The sequence below is a fragment of the Cylas formicarius genome, unplaced genomic scaffold (genome assembly GCF_029955315.1).
Source record: "Cylas formicarius isolate icCylForm1 unplaced genomic scaffold, icCylForm1.1 PGA_scaffold_6__28_contigs__length_40554024, whole genome shotgun sequence".
Taxonomy (NCBI): domain Eukaryota; kingdom Metazoa; phylum Arthropoda; class Insecta; order Coleoptera; family Brentidae; genus Cylas; species Cylas formicarius.
The window spans coordinates 29,329,187-29,347,400 of NW_026844347.1; the positions used below are offsets into that span (position 1 = coordinate 29,329,187).

Here is an 18,214-nt window from a genome sequence, read left to right on the forward strand (position 1 = left end):
AGACTTTAGCTGAAATGCTTAAACTTTCAATGTGGAGAAAAGTACCAATCCTTGTGGGCTCAAAAACATACACAATAATATGAGAACCATGTAAACGCTCCTATTATATAGTTTTGGTTAGTTTTAACAGTAATTTTACGAGCAACAGCGTCAGATCAATTTTATTGCAATAAAAAAATATATTTGCTAAGCGTACTTTACAGTTTCATGATCATTTCCAACTCACTTCATTTTGTAGCTGGTGCAACCTATGGCGATCGAGAGCAATTGGTGTCCTAGGCATATCCCAAAAACTGGTTTCACCTCCTTTTCGTCTAAGACCGCTCGGATATTTTCGATAACTTCCCGGCACATTTCTGGATTACCAGGCCCGTTACTCAAAAACAGACCGTGAAATTCGTTAGGGAGTAATTTATGGTTCCAAGGCACTAAGTCGACTCTAGCACCTCTGTTCACTAGGCACCGTATTTGATTATATTTCATTCCACAATCTATTGCGCAGATTCTCGGAAAACCGTTTGGATTATAGGTGACGGGTTTCTAGAACAAGAAAATTGAAAACTTCACCAATTCGTTAAAAATATCGTAGTGCACCTTCGTCGATACTTCCGCAACTAAATTTCTCAAATTCGGATCGGCGATTTTCAACTCCTTAGGAATCGGCAAAGAGTAAATTATACGTCCGAGCATTGTACCGGACTCTCGAATTTTTTTCGTCAATTGCCTGGTGTCAATACCTTGTATTCCGGGAACATTCTGTTCGTTCATCCATTTGGAAAGGGTTTTCACGTTACGCCAATGGCTCGGGTTATCGCAATGTTCTCCGACGATGAGGCCGGCAGCCCATATTCGATTTGACTCAAAAAAACTGCAAGGAAATGGAGGCAAAATAGTCGCATTATTAAACAGTTACTTAATTGTGGAGTATATTGCATCTCAATAAACTATTTCAGAACCCCTTTTTTTGCAAAGCCTTTTAACAAATATCAACCTCAATTGAAATGCTTTAGGTCCTACTTACAATTTAAAAACAGGGCCAAAATTTTCATTTCTAAGGAATAGTATAATACTGTGCCTCATTTTTTTTTGTTAGTTTTTTTAAGAAATAGCCCCTGAGCTCAACTTTAACACATTTTTAAAGATAATTGCATAAACGGTTTTGAAGCACACTATAACAAATGATATCATAAATCAAGATAAGATTTGTTTTGATAAATCTGGCACACATGTTAGTACTTAAAACGATACAGGGTATGGTATTTATATTTATGGCATATTGACCAATTGTTAAAATCAAGATTCTGTAACTTTTACATTTACCACGACATTTATATATTACCAAATTTTATATTTTAATTATTGTTGTTCTATGCCCGATAAGTTGGTACACCCTGTAGAGAGCTTATAGAATAAGTAGCTTTTCACTTACTAAGGTAATCCATGCTCATCTTTGAGTTGATCTGGGACCCCATAGTTGCCTATGATTGGGTAGGTTAGGATCAGCAATTGCGAGTGATAACTGGGATCGGTAAGTGACTCAGGATATCCAACCATCCCAGTTTGGAAAACTGCAAAACAATACGATATAGGCATTGCGTGAGGTCCGTTTTTATTGATTTTTTATATCCAATAATATGTAAATGGCAAATATAGCAGTTATACATTTTATTGTGGGACACTAGATTCTTCAGTGCACCGAAGATCACAAAACATTAGTTTCATGCAAGACTAGCTAATTCCATATTTGACAGTCCTTCACATTTATTAATAATTAATAATCGTAAAAAGCTATTACTTATGAAATTAGTCTTCAACCTTAATGATCTGTAAGTCTGTTGTAGAAATAGCTACCTAGTTCTAGTTCTAATTGATATAAGATATTGAGATCATTGGGGTTATAAAAGACGCAAAACTGCACAGAGGCATTTGCAAGACATCACAAATATCTTTTGTAATAAGTTTCTTTACAAATATCAAGTCATTTTTGGTTTGTGGTACTCGTTAAAATAGATATGTAGACCAAAGATAATTTTAAGCGATACAGCCGTTATAAGCATATTAGTATTTTATTTATCTTAGTAACATTAATTAACAGAATTAAGATTTGTTTGTCAGTTGAGTTAACAATTTAAAAAATAGCCTATTTCAGTCTGAGATAAAAAAGAAAATATACGTTTGTGGTTTCTGTATCATCATAAGTATCATTTACATAGACCACAAGTTGCAACATGTGTGATATTGGATATAGAGTATCGCAATCCAAAGCGATCACGATTACTTGATGACTCCAATAGTTTTACCATAAAAAAAAGCTAATTGTGACTAATAAAAAACGATTTGTTCAAACATCGGAAAGGAGATTAACGATATCTTCGATTTTCAAAATCATAATTTTCATTTTTATTCGTGTCTGGCATCGACTAGACTAAACTAAAGTCGAATAAAAGTTGTTAAATTAAAGCAAAAATTAAAAAATTGAAAATTGAAATAGCTACCCATCGAAATATTGAAATTTGAAAATTTAAATTTAATTTATTAGTTTTGCGCAGGGAAAGAAATTGGCTATAAATAAACTATTTATTTATTAAACAATGTGAAAGTGACGTTATTTTACTTTCTATTTATAATATAACAATAAAAGCCTAAAAGTTGTGCTCAATATTAGTTGAATGCTTTGATTTATTTTATTTCAAATGATTGATTACTTCAAAAACAATAAATAACATGATTTTAATCGTTGTTTTTTTCAATTTAAAAATTTCCAAACATATTTCCAAATAAGAGGAAAAAAATACGATTTTCCAAAACTTATTTTTTTACCTTCTAAAGGGCATATTCAAAATGTGTTTGTGGTCTCATACAAATTAGTGCACTCTTTGAAGAAACATGTACATGTTTGCACTAAATTCGGATAAGCGCACCTTTTTTATGTGTGGGGTAGATACTCACCAACCTCTCCATCCGTTTCTTTAATTTTCCCGAAAGATTTTCCTGCGAAAACCGTACCGTCTTCCAAAATTAAATAAGAAACAGCACTTTGCTCCTCCGGGGCCATTAAAACAGTGTTAACCGATTGAGTGGGCCGATAAAAAAATATTCCTTCACGTTACAGAACTTGCGACCATATGATGGAAATCTTTTAGATTAGTTTAACGCGGCGAAATTTAAACGCGTGATTTAAAGTTTAATGACTACCGAGATTAGACGGTGTTCGAGATTGGTGAAGAACCCCCTTTTAACGGGACATCACTTGGAAGGGGCACAGCGAAACCGGTATTCTTAGTCGGCTTGTAGGTATAAATGGCAGAATAATATTTGCCAAGACGATTTAAGCGACAAATTTCTACCTAAGTAGGTAGAAACTTGAAAACTGTCCTTTGCAAAAGTCAGTACTTTATAATTATACAAAGTGAGGAAAGCTGTTGCCTTTTTTTCACTGTTCTTCTAATGTTTTTGAAGAAATTGTCCACTGTTAAATAAAATAAATATGAGTTTCGTAGATACAGTGATTTTAATTTTCTTATACACTAAATATTAATAAAAAACTACTACTAGTTTTGGTTAGTTAACGAAAACTACAAGTTTTTATTAACCCTTAATTATTCCTAGGCAGAAATGATAATTTCGATTCTGAAAATTATATAAGACTGTTTCTTTCATAGGTACATAGAAACATTGAGACAATTAATAATCTCTAAGAAATATGACATAACATATTTCTTGCTGTACGAACAGAAATTTGCCAATATTCTAGTAAAGCACACAATTAATTCTCCAATATTGGATCCAACTATTGTTAAAATTGGCGAGCTTTTTTATTATTATTTTATTTTATACGTTTATTGATCAACAGTACAACGTAGCAAATACAGACAAAAAAATGCTACAATCACATCCCAAACAACACAAAGACCCATTAAACCATGGAAAACAACAAAAGGTTTAGACTGTCGGACTAAACTAAGATTAAAATTACTGTTTCCATATAGAAGTTGAAATATTGGACCATTTCATGACGCTTTAACTCTGATAACCGATTTGTGAATACATAACCTCCTGTAACCATCTGAAAAATTCACGACTACATCTCAGCTATGAATTCTGTACAAATCAAAGTTAAAAAAAATCAAGTTTTGCACTTAATATTCATTAATTTCGCCGTTAATTTAATTAATTTAATTTATTTAATTATCGACGAATCGTCGGAAGAACAACACTGGGAGATTAATAATCATAAATTATAAAGTCACCGTGTACAGCATAGTGTCTTATATTCAATATATAGTATATATAACCAATATATATTATATATTACCAATATATAATATATACTAGTATAAAATTTATTTAAAATTTTATTTGGATTGGATAAGATGAAGAATTTAATTAAATTAGAAACGCTACAATGTGTTCAAAGTTGGACAATGACCGTACTTGGTTGGGCTCAATTCACCATCTTTTATTTACCAAATATTTTTTATAAAAACAGGACGTTTAAAAGTGCTTGTGAAACCGGTACATGGCGCCCAATAGTTCAAACTACCCAATTATAAATCAATTTCAACGTTTTCAACGCAGTATCATTAGTCAAATTCGAATTTGGCGAGCGCGAAATGATTAATAAAGGCGAACATAACCTCCCCAAACATGCCGACACACATGTGCATGAATATTACCGATTTCTCCATCAGTTTGCTTGATTGTGCCGAATGATTCGCCAGCGAGGATTGTTCCATCTTCTATAGCCAAAAAACAGGATACTTTCCGGTTTTCTGCGGCCATGTCAATCGTTTGTTGTTGAAACTACGCGAGAACCGAACGTTTGTAGCGGCCCAATTAATATAACAACAGTACATCAACCCAAACACCGAGTTAAATAGTTTATTTGTTGGTTGAAATTATAACCTCCAAATTGAAAATGGAATTTTGTTGCATACACGTAGGATACGGAAAATTTAATTTAAAATATTCGGAAAGAATATTTTAATTACGAGGGATAACGATTTATCCTTCTTCGAATAATTCATGCAAATTATGTATCAATGGATAATTGATTTTTTGTTTTATTCCTGTGAACTGTAGAAGTTATATCTTATGAATTTTTTATCAACAAAAATGTTCGTAAATTATTTTCGCTTCTTGAAGTTGAATTTTAGAAATTAGAAAGAAGCCCAGCTTACAAAAATAGAAGTGTGGTAGTGGTAAAAATATTTACCAATAATTCATTCCCTACTCGTCTTGGGCATTCGCCATTTTATTATTTGAGAATAAAATCCTGTCGCTACAATTTAAAAATTTCGTTTTGTGAAAAACGCGAAAGACGTTTTTTTTTTTATTTTCAGTAAGCACGGCACAAGATATTTCAATTTTCCAATTATATATATTATTATAAATGTACTTACATTGCAATGTTTATAAAAGTTTGATATCGAAGGCACAGGCCAATGTCAAAAGAAATGTGTTGAGGAGAATTGGGAAGTTATAATTCTAGATTTTTTACCTAAATCTCTAAGTTATTGAATTTATTACTAAGGCTGTGTTTGTAGCTACTCCCAATCAATTAATTTGAAAATTAGTATATTATGCAACAAGTACGGTAAACGCCATTTGACTCACGAGTTTATTTGACACCAGCGGAGCGAGTGTTTTTAATAAATGAGTGACCTAAAAAGTTTACCGAACGTGTACCATACTATACTTTTTCTACGACCTTTAGGTTTTGGGTACATTTTCGCAAAACAACGCGAATACTCTGAGGTAACCGTCAGAATTGACAAACGTCAAAATTCAAGGCGTGGGAAATGAAACTGATGTAGTAAAGTGACAAACTTTACTTATAGATTTTCAATACGGGATATAAAGGGTGATTCATGATGAGTGTTCTATTTAGAAGATCTGGAGAACTAAACAGGTTTTTCTATTTATTTTGATATTTAACCACAATGCGCAATCGGCAGCGTTACCAATTCAAGTCGAATTAAGCGAAAACATGGAGAATTCAATGTTTTTAACATTTCCTATGCCTATCTACTTCTTATACTTCGAAAAAAAAATTAATTTTATTTTATTTTGAGAACTACACCGTGGCTTTCATGGTAAGCTGTACCAAAAATTTTTATTTCTTAAAAAAAATAGTCAAAATAAAAATCAATTTTTTTATTTAATTATACGCCGATCTTGTGGACGGAAAGTGTTATTTTACCACTTCAGATTCGTTTCCTACAGATCCGAGCTCCTTTGGACATTTCCGATATATTACCGGACGGCTTGGAGAGCAATCGCTCTGAATTTCATGTCATGTCATGTCAGTGAATGTATTCTTGTTGTTTTGCAAAAATGTACTCAAAAACTAACCCTCGTAAAAAAAGTATAGTATGTCACACGTTCGGTAAACTTTTAACTCACTCGTTTATTAAACGCTTGCTCCGCTCGTGTCAAATAAACTCGTAAGTCAAATGCCGTTTACCGCAGTTGTTGCATAATATACTATTTTCTAATCCCGTCTGTAAAATACCTAATTACCTACCGATCTAACGTGCGGGAAGCGTCACTTTACCACGTCAGTTTTATTACCCACGGTTCCGAGCCATTTCGGACATTTTCGAGATTTTACCGCACTGGTTTGGGAGCGATCGGATGATTTCGAAGACATTTCCCACTCCTTGAACTTGACGTTTGTCAATTCTGACGGTCATATCAGTGAATGTATTCGTGTTGTTTTGCGAAAGTGTACCCAAAAACTAGCGGTCGTAGAAAAAGTATACTATGCAACACGTTCTTCAAACCTTTTTAAGTCACTCGTTTATTAAACACTCGCTTCGCTCGTGTCAAATAAACTCGTGACTCAAATGGCGTTTACCCCACTTGTAATATGCTATTACCAAAGGTGTTGCATACTATACTTTTTCTACGACCGTCAGTGTTTGAGTAAATTTTCGTAAAACAAGACGAATGCATTCACTGACATGAGCGTGAAAATTGACAATCAAAATTCAAGCGGTGCGATAATATCTTCGAAAACATCCAATTGATCCTAACCCTGTGCGGTAATATCTCGGAAATATCCAAAGTTGCTCGAATCCATGGGAAACGAAGCTGACGTGGTAAATTTCACTTTACTTACCGACTAGTCCACTAGGTTTTAATTGTAGCTTATATCACGTAGTATTTAAATTGTCTGATATAATGCATAACATATTTCTGTGTATTAGTTTTTCGGTATATTTTTGCAAAACAACACGAAGACATGACCGTCACAATTGACGAACGTCAAAATTCAAACCATGCGGTTAAATCTCCGAAAACATCCTATTGCTCCAAAACTCGTGCGGTAAAATCCCGGAAATGTCCGAAGTGGCTCGGATCCGTGGGAAACGAAACTTACGTGGAAAAGTGACGCTTCCCGCACCTTAGATCGCTATGTCATTAGGCATTTTACAGACGGGAGTAGAAAATAGTATATTATGCGACAAGTGCGGTAAGCGGCATGTGACCTACGAGTTTATTTGACACGAGCGGAGCGAGTTTTTAATAAACGAGTGAGTTAAAAAATTTACCGAACGTGTTGCATACTATACTTTTTTGTACGACCGTTAGTCTTTGGGTACATTTTCGCCAAACAACACGAATACATTCACAGACAGCCGTCAGAATTGACAAACGTCGAATTTAATGCTTGGGAAATATCTCCGAAATCATTCGATTGCTCCTAAACCCGTGCGGTAAAATCCCGGAAATGTCCGAAGTGGCTCGGATCTGTGGGAAATAAAACTGACGCGGTAAAGTGACGCAGAATCTTCATAAACTGAAGAAACAAAGAAAAAACCATTCTCGTTTCACAATATTTAATATTTTGCTATATCTACGGCTCATATAGATATTATTACTTATGAACAATAAAAAACATTTTTTTACAAGTTTTCCACTAACATTTTTCGTTTGAATATGAAATGTGTTTTGGGGATGCTTTTTGTTTTTTTGTTTAGACAAAATACGACATTATTGGCAATCAAGCAAACGCAACACTCTTTTTGGGAGCGTTCCTGTTAGTAAAACTACTCTGTTTCGGTTTCAAATTCGTCATTTTTACTGGCGGAGGTCCGTTTGCGAAAGACGTCTGCAGCTTGTGCAGACGAACCGAGTTTTTGCCGATTTGCTGAGTAATTTCGTTTCTTAACGGCACAGAAGGTTTCTCGTGGTCGCTGCTTTGAGACGCGGTTCGGATCGCCTTCCTCTTGATCCGTTCCTCTTCTTCGAATATGATCGCTTTGTATTCGCGAGCTTCTTCGATGAACGCCCCAGCAGTTTCTTCTAGCAAAACCGTAAGGTAAGACGCTTGTTTCAGATAGAATTCTGCCTGTTCGCCCACCGATACCTTCTTGGCTACTTTGGCGATTTCGATAAAGTTGCGCAAGAACAACACCAAAATCGCTTTCACTTTGGAGTTGTCGAACGTTTTGTCTATTTTTACCTGCAAAAAGGTCGTGGATAAAAATAAACGCGATATGTAATAAAAATCCCACAATTCTACTTGATCGAACGGAAACCAGATGCATTACTTAGATAAGATATTTAGGTGTCATGCCAATAAGTACAATTTGTTGATTTGATTGACATTAAATCAATAAAGAATTTGAATAATATGCAAGTACAGGCAGCTTGGCAAAGGATGTGCAGAATATAAAGCATTTGGATATTTTTGGAAGTAATTCTCATTGTGTTGTATATTATTTATTTACACTACTGACCTCTAAATTTAGCCAGTCTTGAGAGGCAGCGGCTTGGATTGCTTCCGCTTCTTTCATAGCCTGTTTTTCTTCCGCTTCGCGCCGCTTGCGCAAAATTTCCTTCTTCTTTTGCAGTTCTTGAATATGTTTCCATTGCAGTTCCGGGTCGTCGTACTTCCTCGTTCGGATGTAGGTCGGTCTGGGACCCGTTGGAATCTTCTGGTTTATTAAAGTAATACTGTTTTCGGCGGTCAGATCTGTGTACAGTTCTCTGTAATCTAAAGGCGAATAGAACTTGCCCGATGTGTATCTCAAGTTGCGTAATGCCTTGATGAAATGCGGTGCCGGCGACTCCAAAATCTTCAAGAATGTCTTTTGGGCAAACTGGAGATATTTCTTGGGGATATTATCGAATAGATTCTGTTGCTTGATAAAGAAATTCGGGAGGGTGCATTGAAAAAGCCTTTGGGCTAGATTTTTGATAACTATCAACAATTTAGTTCCCAATCTGTGTTCGGGCCAGTTTCTATAGTTCGCTTCGCATTCCCAGAACATGTGCGTTCTGATATGTTCCACCAATAACCCTTGCTGTCTGGTGACAGGCGCTATGAAAGTTTTGTGTAGGGTTAGCAGGACTAGGTAGCATTTCATTTGAGCGTGAGACATGCGCGCTTCCAAGTAACGCTCGGCTTTAGGAAAATGTATTTCCCATTCCAAACCTGCGAAACCAAAAAAAGTGTAAGGCGTGCGTCAATATTTTGCTTCTAACAAATTTTTTGAGGATAAAACTACTCAAACAATTTGTTTATTTTTTTTATAGATGTTACTGTGTTATTATATAATTAAACCTGGTTGGGGTCAACGTAAATTTAAGTTTTTTATAATATTTGAATTTTTCAGAAGCATTTTGGCTTGCGTTGAATGTTGTAAGGTGGTTTTTTACTTATACCACTTACATCACAATAAAAATTATACATTTCTATTGAACAAAAAAACACACAGTGTGTTAAAACCTCAATATCAGATACGAATTTTATCAGATACACATTTACCTAACTTTAGCATTAAACGATAGTGAAATATGACGTAAAAGTTTCATTACATATAGATATTATTTTTTCTAATCCCTACTCTAAAATACCTAAGTATGCACTGATCAAGCGTGCTCAAAATGTCAGCTTGGTTAACCATTATTGCCAACACCTTATGGCATTTTCATGTATGTTATTTAGTTAGCTTGTTAGTCATGTCACACGTCACTAAGGGAATCTATACGTGCTATTTTGCAAAAATATACCCAAACATTAGTGGTCATGGGAAAAGCACAGTGTGCAACACTTCAGTCACTAGTGGCGTGTATCAAATTTATTGCATAATATACTATTACTTCTATGCTCTTTTCTACAGCTTATGCAATTTCAATATATCAATTTTTATCAATAATTTTGCAAGCTTGCTGCTTTATTGATATTCACGTTATTCACGACTCTATCTTGACACGTTTAATATGTTTGTTTTTGACCTATAACTTTTAAGTGTTCAACGAGCAAGAGTATAATTTTACTGCTAAGGTGAGAATCAAATTTTTAGACCAAAATATCTAAATCTTTTTGCCGTAATGTCTAGTTCCTAGGCAAGATTGTTAAGATAAAAAACACTGTACTCCAACGGTTTTAATGAAATGGTTGAGTGGCTATTTATTATTCCAAAATCCAAAATTTGAATGGTCCGTTCGAATCATTAACGAATGAAATTTAAATAATACCAACTCCAAAAATATATATTCCATTGCTGGACACTTACTTGAATCTTGGTGCTCTCCCTTCTTTTTAACGTATCCCTTTGGTACTAGACAACAGTTCATCGAAGTAATTTCTTTTACCATATCCGTAGTCGGCCATCTATAATTTATTCCCGTCCGCGTATCGATGAACGTTGGCCTATCTTCTCTATAAATAAATTCGAACGTCAGTTCCTGCGGCCATTGTATCGACACTGACGGGACAACCTATGATCGAAAATTCATGTAAATGCAGACCTTTATACATGTTTCCACGCGCAAAGAAAAGAAACTGAACTGATAGAAATGGAAGCGGAATCTTGCAAAGAAGATTCTGCTTCTATCTAGTAGGAATTTTCGCCTTCATTGAGTGACTTCTTTTATTTGGAATGGATCAGATTAGTTTCACCTGAGATCCAGACACTACAATTATCGGCAAAAAAACTGCTTAAACTGCTTAAAACTGGTTTCAATTTCAAAGTTGATTTTTGATGTCTTTTTTTTAATTTAGAAACATGATACGTTTTTTGATCGGAGATAAATTTTTTCAAAGCGAAGTGGAGAAACTGTTTGCAGCCATAAATTGTGACGTGATAAACCGGTATCCGGGGTTGAATTTAATTGATACTGACATTGACATTAAATATCTGGGAAGGATCTTTCAGTATATTCTTTTGTTTATACATAAATGTAGCTCGTATGGTAACCTTAGTTGAGGATGGCTACAGTCAACGTTATGTGTCCTACACCTTTGGTATATCTCAAACAATAGTTCAGCATGCCTAGAATCGGAAGGCAAGTATAGTTGACGACCCGTTAATTGCTTTATGAAATCATAGAATTGCAGCTGTTCAAAATTAATATCTATAAATGCGCACCGATATATTGAAGATATTCTCCATAATTCCGCGACAAAACGTTTTTTTAGAGGAATTGGTGAAGTGGGTATTCAACTAATGGTTTGGCCAGCTTGCAGGCCTGATCTTAATCCAATTGAGCATCTCCGGGACCAACTTCCAAAACGCATTCGTCGCCGACCTGCTTGAAGAATTTGAAACCATTCCACAAGAATTTGTTACCAACTGTTGTAAAAATTTTTAGATTAAACTTGTTTTGAAACATCGCCAATAAAAATAAGATAATGTCGTAATAAAAAAACTAAAACAATCAGGAAATATTCCAGTAGCTTTTCAAATTCGAAATTGGGGGTAGTTGTTTTTTGCCTTTTAGCATACAAAAATTGCGTAGTTTCTTTTCATAATTGCGCAGTTGGCCTAGGCCAAACTTTTCTCATTTTCTCATCACTTACCTCGCATGAAGTAATCACATTGGTCCCAAGATCCAATTCATCACAAAATATTTTTCCAGGAATAGCCCGGGCGTATGATAGAGATTCTTCGTCATATCCTAAAGTTTTTCCAAGAGTTCCGGGAAAAAGGACATTTTGAAAATATTTCATAAACCCACTAGAGTTTATATAAGTGATCTCTTTGAATAAATCGGTGGATGCTAATTGTTGGAGATATTCGATGTTATCGTCGTCGAAGTATTCGTCCGGGATTTTTCTAACTTTTCGTGTAGAAAAGCACGTTTCCGGTAGAGTGTCCCTTCTTTCCGCACCCTCCTCTACTTCTAACGGTTTCGGAGTTCTCAGCTCCGTTATTCTAGTGTAATCGTACTCCGAATCCGGTCTAGATGATGGACCTGGGGTCGGCTCGTATTCCGTGGCGTACTCAGCTATTTTGGGTGTCGTTGTCACTTCCACCTGCTGAAGCTTGACGAAACCTGAAATCGTACAGACAACTCCCTAGGTTGCACATGAAAGAAGACAAAGTCTGTTATAGCTCAGAAACTAAGAGAAATAATAAATAATGAATTAAATATATTCACTCCAAAATGTTACAACACAACAATAGTAAAACCAATAACTATAACTAAATAGTTATGACGATCTCCTAATATGTAATAAATTACAGAGCGCGAAAACTTATTTAGATAATAATAATGTTTCCTTTAACTGATCGAGTCATCCGAATCTATATATTTCAGGTAACGTTATCACAAGACAGCGAGACTTTTCTCTTATCTGTTATTTTTTATGCGACCTACTTTTGAATCGTGGATACAAATATGACTATTACATCCTCAATCCTACAACTTTTTCACACATCGCTAAGTTAAATATATAGATATTGAAAATTAGATAAAAGTATTGGTAGATATCTATTCACCGACGGCGTAGTCTATTTGAGAATAACATTGGTTGAATTCTCATATAAATGCCATAGCAAGCAAAATGTCTTCAGCAATATTCACAATAGGAAAGCTACGGGGTGTTATGTAACAATTCATTATGTACTTAATTCATACACATCATACTCATATATATGTAGAATCTCCTAATATGCCGCTAAATTATTCAGGCTTCAAGAAGTTGTTAGATCAATATGCATTCCCGATTACAGAAAACATTGAAATTCATTTTTTAAAAACTTCAAGATACTTTCAACTCTTTATACATAAAAATAAAGCAGATATTAATATAAAAGCAGATTTTAACCTGTAATGCACGAGAACGGCTCAGTGCATTAGGCATTCTAGGTTAGTTTTGGATTTTGACTTGTTTAACATTATTACCTCAGAAGTTGAAAATGTTATAATTAACTAAGAATTATCAAGTCCAAATTAAAATATGTATAATAATTTGGGCAAAAACAAACATAAACTCTACATTTATTTCATATTTTATATTAGTTGCCTTCGTGCGTGAGTTTGTGCCTTGCGTAATGTGGATCGTTATATTTGTATATTTTTTTCTTTGAGAGAATTTGTTAGATGAGTTGCTACAATTATAATTAATTGTGGCTATAGTTATTTAACAAAGCGTAGTAGCAGCGAAAGTTATAGATTCACCTTGTGTGCTCTTAATAGAAGAACGCTTATCTCAAAACTCTCTGAGATTTCCAATCCACGAACATTTTTTGTTCTATTCAGTAGTTCAAAACGCCTATTAACTCTATATTTTTTTGTCTATCCTTATGTATATTAGCATGAAATAAAATTGAATTCTAAAATACATCTTAATCCTTCAGAAGTGAAGTTTTTTTTCATGTTTCTTTTTTTATTTTTATACGTTTACATGCTCGCATTTAAGGTTACCGAAAAGGCTCTCATATGTTCTTTTTATTCAAAATATAAACGTGAATAAAAATATTATACGTGCAACTAAAATGCTAAAAAAAAACATTGATAAAAAAGGCAGGATTCTCTCAAAAAATTATTATCCGACGAACCAAACATTTTTTCTGTCTTACTGTTATTTTTAGTTCCACTAAGTACCAGAGGAATACAACAATACAAACTGCTAGAGATATGGTTATTTAGACAGGTTGTCTAAAGTTTCGTAGTTAAGATATCTTGTTTAAAACATGTTATTATGATTTTCGGGATTGAGAAAAATTATGAAATACTTTGCATCATTGCCTTTGTTTGTCCACATTTCTATAACTGTAATCGATCATTTTGACAAATCGTTGGAACTTTCAAGATAAAGATCGTGGTTTTACTTGGTGAGAATTTCATTCCGCAAATGCGTGCTTGGGGGGCAACGGTAACAGGAAAACTTAATTTTATCTGTTCGATCAAAATACCAAAGCATTTTTACTCAGTACAGATGAGTTTGTTATGATTTGTGATTAAATAGTCTTTTTCCAGATTGATATAATGTTTAAAATAACTGTTAATCGAAGGCTACAGATTTTAAACAAAAGATTATATTATATTCAGCCTACTACCTATGCTACTAACAAATAGGTGGGCAATCCCTCCTAAAAAGTGACCAATTTACTATAGCTAACGTATTATTTAGGAACCAAGCAAACAAATCGTTTTTTAAAGTATATAGTCTGAACTAGTGAAGAATCAATCAATTAACGGTCACAAATTCATCATAATGCCTTATTACGTTTCAAAGTTACATACAAATTATTTAGTAGTATAAGTACAATTTTAAATCGCCTTACCGTACTCCATCGAAGAAAAAACATATATTATCAAATTAATTAAACTAAAAAAATGCTAAAATTAAATACTTAGTCATAAAACCCTACAGATTTTACTTAAGTCGTACCTATATACTGAAATTAAATCACCCTCAAATATAATTTATCTTTTTTTATATATATATATATATATATATATATATATATATATATATATATATATATATATATATATATATATATATATATATATATATATATATATATATATATATATATATATATGTATATATATTCTCACGTATTGATTCACGGATGGAAAAATGTGATGACACTATATTCCGGGATATCATCCGTTCGCTCGTTGAACTCCGACTGGAATCCTGCATCCGACTCGAACAGTGTTCGAAGTGTTTTCTGAGCGCGAGCATTGAAGGTGCCAAGTGAGATTTTGGCGAAACGTCTGCAGGATTCCAGTCGGATGCAGGATTCCAGTCGGAGTTCAACGAGCGAACGGATGATATCCCGGAATATAGTGTCATATATATATATATATATATATATATATATATATATATATATATATATATATATATATATATATATAATATTTGTATTCATTAAAATTTGTTAGAAAGAAAATTAGTAGCAGAAAAAAAAAGAAAAAAGTTCTATAAATGTAGGTCCGAAAATGCTTACTTTCCAATATTTTCAAGAAACAATTTTTTTTCAAAGAAACTTCCACAGGTCACTGTAAAATTGTTTAAAAATCTTCTAGATTCTTCCTGTGTCGGTTGCTCATAAATCGAACTTTCTGACGTTTCGCCAATCATCCCCATCAACCGACGCAGGAGAAATTCGGAAGATTTGTAAATAGTATGCAGGGTATATATTAAGAATAAGACGGCTCGTGGGAAGTTCCTTGCATCCATAGATTACTTGCCTACAATTAAGTTCATGGTGGTCATTATCAACATTTTCGTCAGTGTTAATTTTGTTGAACTTGAAGTTTGCTGACACCAAACCATGAACAAAAAATAAATGTTTGTCAGATACGAAATAAGTCAAGAATCAAAAAAGTTTCACTTTTAGTGGTTTATCCACAGTAAATAACAAAAATTGCAAGAAAGTTAGTGGCGTATAATGCTAGTCGTTGGAATACCTCTCGGGACGACACTGGACAATTTAATTTAGTTTGCAACAAAATTCGCAATTTATCAGTACAAATGATGTCGCAGAATCCCAACAAAATCGGAAAACATATATTTCCTATTAAAAAAAAACTGTTCGGTTTATTATTAAATATTTAATACCTTATCTTATATGATTTTTTTATTTAAATGACTAATCTCCAGAAAGGAGCAGGAAATATTCTGTTACCAATTTTTTTGATTTGATATTTTTTAAATCGCATTTTTAAGCTCTTATTAAATGTAAATGACATATATAACGTATTCTGTATCCTTTAAAAATGTACTAAGGGGTTTGTTAAAATTTCTTGCAATTCAAAAATCAACCAAAAATTCTGCGATGAACCGGCAATAATGAAGACAGACTTACCTTTGCGATTTGATTCTTCAATTTTCACTTGATAACTAGGCTTATCGATTGACGTATATTGAGGAATTTCATTCGAGTTCACCACTTCTATCAGGTCATTTATTACATATGTTCTCCTGGCAACTAGCGATTCTGGCTGACTGTCTTCTTCGTATGATCTGAATATAACATTTTCGTGTACTTTTTCGAAAATAACATCCGGATTTGTACATTCCATGATTTCGTCTTTAAGAAGGGTCTTGTTGAGCTCTTTCTCCCTTGGACTTGATGACGCGTGCTGTAGCTGCTTTATAATCCTGTAACAACATTCGATGAGCTTTTAGATAGAACGCTTACTAACTTTTAACAAATTGAGTGCCTTATTTTCTGCTTCAAAAAACAATAAAATGCTTTTATTTGTTTGCGCACAATACATATGCATATACATATACAATACAATACAATACATATACACCCCTGATTATAAATGTTAATTCTTTAATTGCAGTTAGTTATTAATAAAATGAATATGTCAGTATTTAAAAAAAAATTGTCAACAAGAGAGTAAAGTGGTAAATCTGACAACATTGCTGTTGCATTTTTAAATTCTGCATGATCAAAAATCCCCATTTATTGAATTTTATCGTTCCAGGTTTGGCAGCCTTGGATTTATTTAGACGGTACTTTTTACAAACGCGGAATATGGTTTAATGGTTAGTTTCTGGTTTTATTAAAATTATTTCTTCTAACGTCTACTATAAATCCATACTACTTAGAGAAAATCCCCAATTTAATTTCATTGTCTTGAATAGCTGTACAAAACCTTTCTATCATTTATTTGCGTTGTTGGGAGTATTAACTCAAAACAACTTAATCCCGCTTAATTTGCAAGGATTAATACCAGATTTTTCTCCAGTTGTAGATAACACCTAACTTTAGAATTCAATGGATAGTTTTGTAATTCCAAGACTTTTAAACTTCAAAAGTAAGGTATATAGGCCTTTAACAAGTGTAAATGATTTTTGTATCCTTTAACGTAACTTATTTCAATATTTCAGTAATTTGGACTCTTTTTGAAACTTCGCGGCTTTTAATTAATGTTTCATGTATTCGTTTATAAACATCATCACGACTCTTTGTTAAAAAAATCCTCCCCCAATATTTTACTGACTTTATTTATTTACATAAGAAGCATTCCATAGGTTTGCATCAATATGCCACCATTTTCGGTGTGTAAATAACTCAAAGTAAACAAAATAAAGATACAATCTGTCGGTGGCCTGTGCCGAAGTTTACTACTTACTCTTTGTGATCACCAAAAAACTGAGTCGATAGAATCATATTATTAATCACAAAAATCTGCGGGGTTTGGTGCAGTTCTTTCGTAATAGTGTCTATAATGTTCTGGTCATCTTTTCGGATGGATTTGACCATGACATCGCGATCACCGTCACTTATCCGAGGAGTCATTGCGAACCCGTTTGATCTTGTAGACGTCTGTTTGGGTCGTCTTGGTGTTTTAGAACACTGGTTCCCCATCAGATTTTGAAACGGTTTTTAAAAACTCGCTCCCCATCAGATTATCAAACGGAAGCTTGCATGTTTGCGGTAGACCACAATGGATTAGTGATTTGTTAGACTGATCGTATTTACTTACATTTCCCCTAGATAAATTTGCACTGATATCGCTTATCGATAAATTTTTTTCTAAGGTTATCTTGTAAAAATTTGAGGGGATTTAGATAGTGATTTTAACAAATCCGATCAGACAAAATCACAATTGATATTAAATTTAAAGGATAAAGTCTACGTGTAATTCACAATGAATTTTATGACACGAGCTACAGCAATCTATTATTTTTAGTTTTTTTAGGTTTAATATAACCGTAAGCATTGCTGGTAATCGGTAAATACCGAGTATTAATAAATTTGTGGGAATACAAAATAAATTCTTCTTCACTGAATGATTATTGTTATTGTAGGAGAATATTGAGTTCTGGGACTAATTATTTATATTTTTATTTTTATAAAAATGATGTCTCAGAGGAATATAATATGGATGATTAGAATGAGGAATTCCATTCTGAATTTAGTATTGTCAAATTAAAATCACTTAAAATTATAGTTATAGTTGCGTATAGTAGTATGGAGTATACGTAGTATGGACC

The 18,214-nt window shown here is 33.5% G+C and overlaps 2 protein-coding genes across 2 annotated transcripts in view; both read right to left on the reverse strand.

Annotated features, from left to right (window-relative positions):
• LOC132703454 (CAD protein) overlaps nucleotides 1-4,904 on the reverse strand; it is a 30,138-nt gene extending 25,234 nt beyond the window's left edge. The window contains exons 1-4 of the mRNA XM_060672718.1: nucleotides 4,677-4,904; nucleotides 1,430-1,568; nucleotides 595-868; nucleotides 227-540 (exon numbers count right to left, since the gene is read on the reverse strand). Coding sequence (XP_060528701.1) covers nucleotides 227-540; nucleotides 595-868; nucleotides 1,430-1,568; nucleotides 4,677-4,782 — 833 coding nt within the window. The 5' untranslated portion in view covers nucleotides 4,783-4,904. The remainder of the gene's footprint in view (nucleotides 1-226; nucleotides 541-594; nucleotides 869-1,429; nucleotides 1,569-4,676) is intronic.
• Nucleotides 4,905-7,834: 2,930 nt separating this feature from the next.
• Nucleotides 7,835-17,654, reverse strand: LOC132703274 (uncharacterized). The gene is made up of 6 exons (XM_060672426.1): nucleotides 17,350-17,654; nucleotides 16,068-16,363; nucleotides 11,816-12,291; nucleotides 10,530-10,734; nucleotides 8,748-9,445; nucleotides 7,835-8,470 (listed from the first exon to the last, which is right to left on the reverse strand). Exons 1-6 carry the CDS (start codon nucleotides 17,583-17,585, stop codon nucleotides 8,009-8,011), a joined length of 2,373 nt encoding a protein of 790 aa, XP_060528409.1. The 5' UTR covers nucleotides 17,586-17,654; the 3' UTR covers nucleotides 7,835-8,008.
• Nucleotides 17,655-18,214: the final 560 nt, after the last annotated feature.

Excerpts from the sequence above, each read along its gene's own strand:
- LOC132703274 (XM_060672426.1), bottom strand. The coding sequence starts at position 17,585 with ATGGGGAACCAGTGTTCTAAAACACCAAGACGACCCAAACAGACGTCT. Across the intron at positions 16,364-17,349 it reads TTTTTTGGTGATCACAAAGA|GATTATAAAGCAGCTACAGC; the intron begins GTAAGTAGTAAA and ends ATGTTGTTACAG. Across the intron at positions 8,471-8,747 it reads AAGACTGGCTAAATTTAGAG|GTAAAAATAGACAAAACGTT; the intron begins GTCAGTAGTGTA and ends ACCTTTTTGCAG.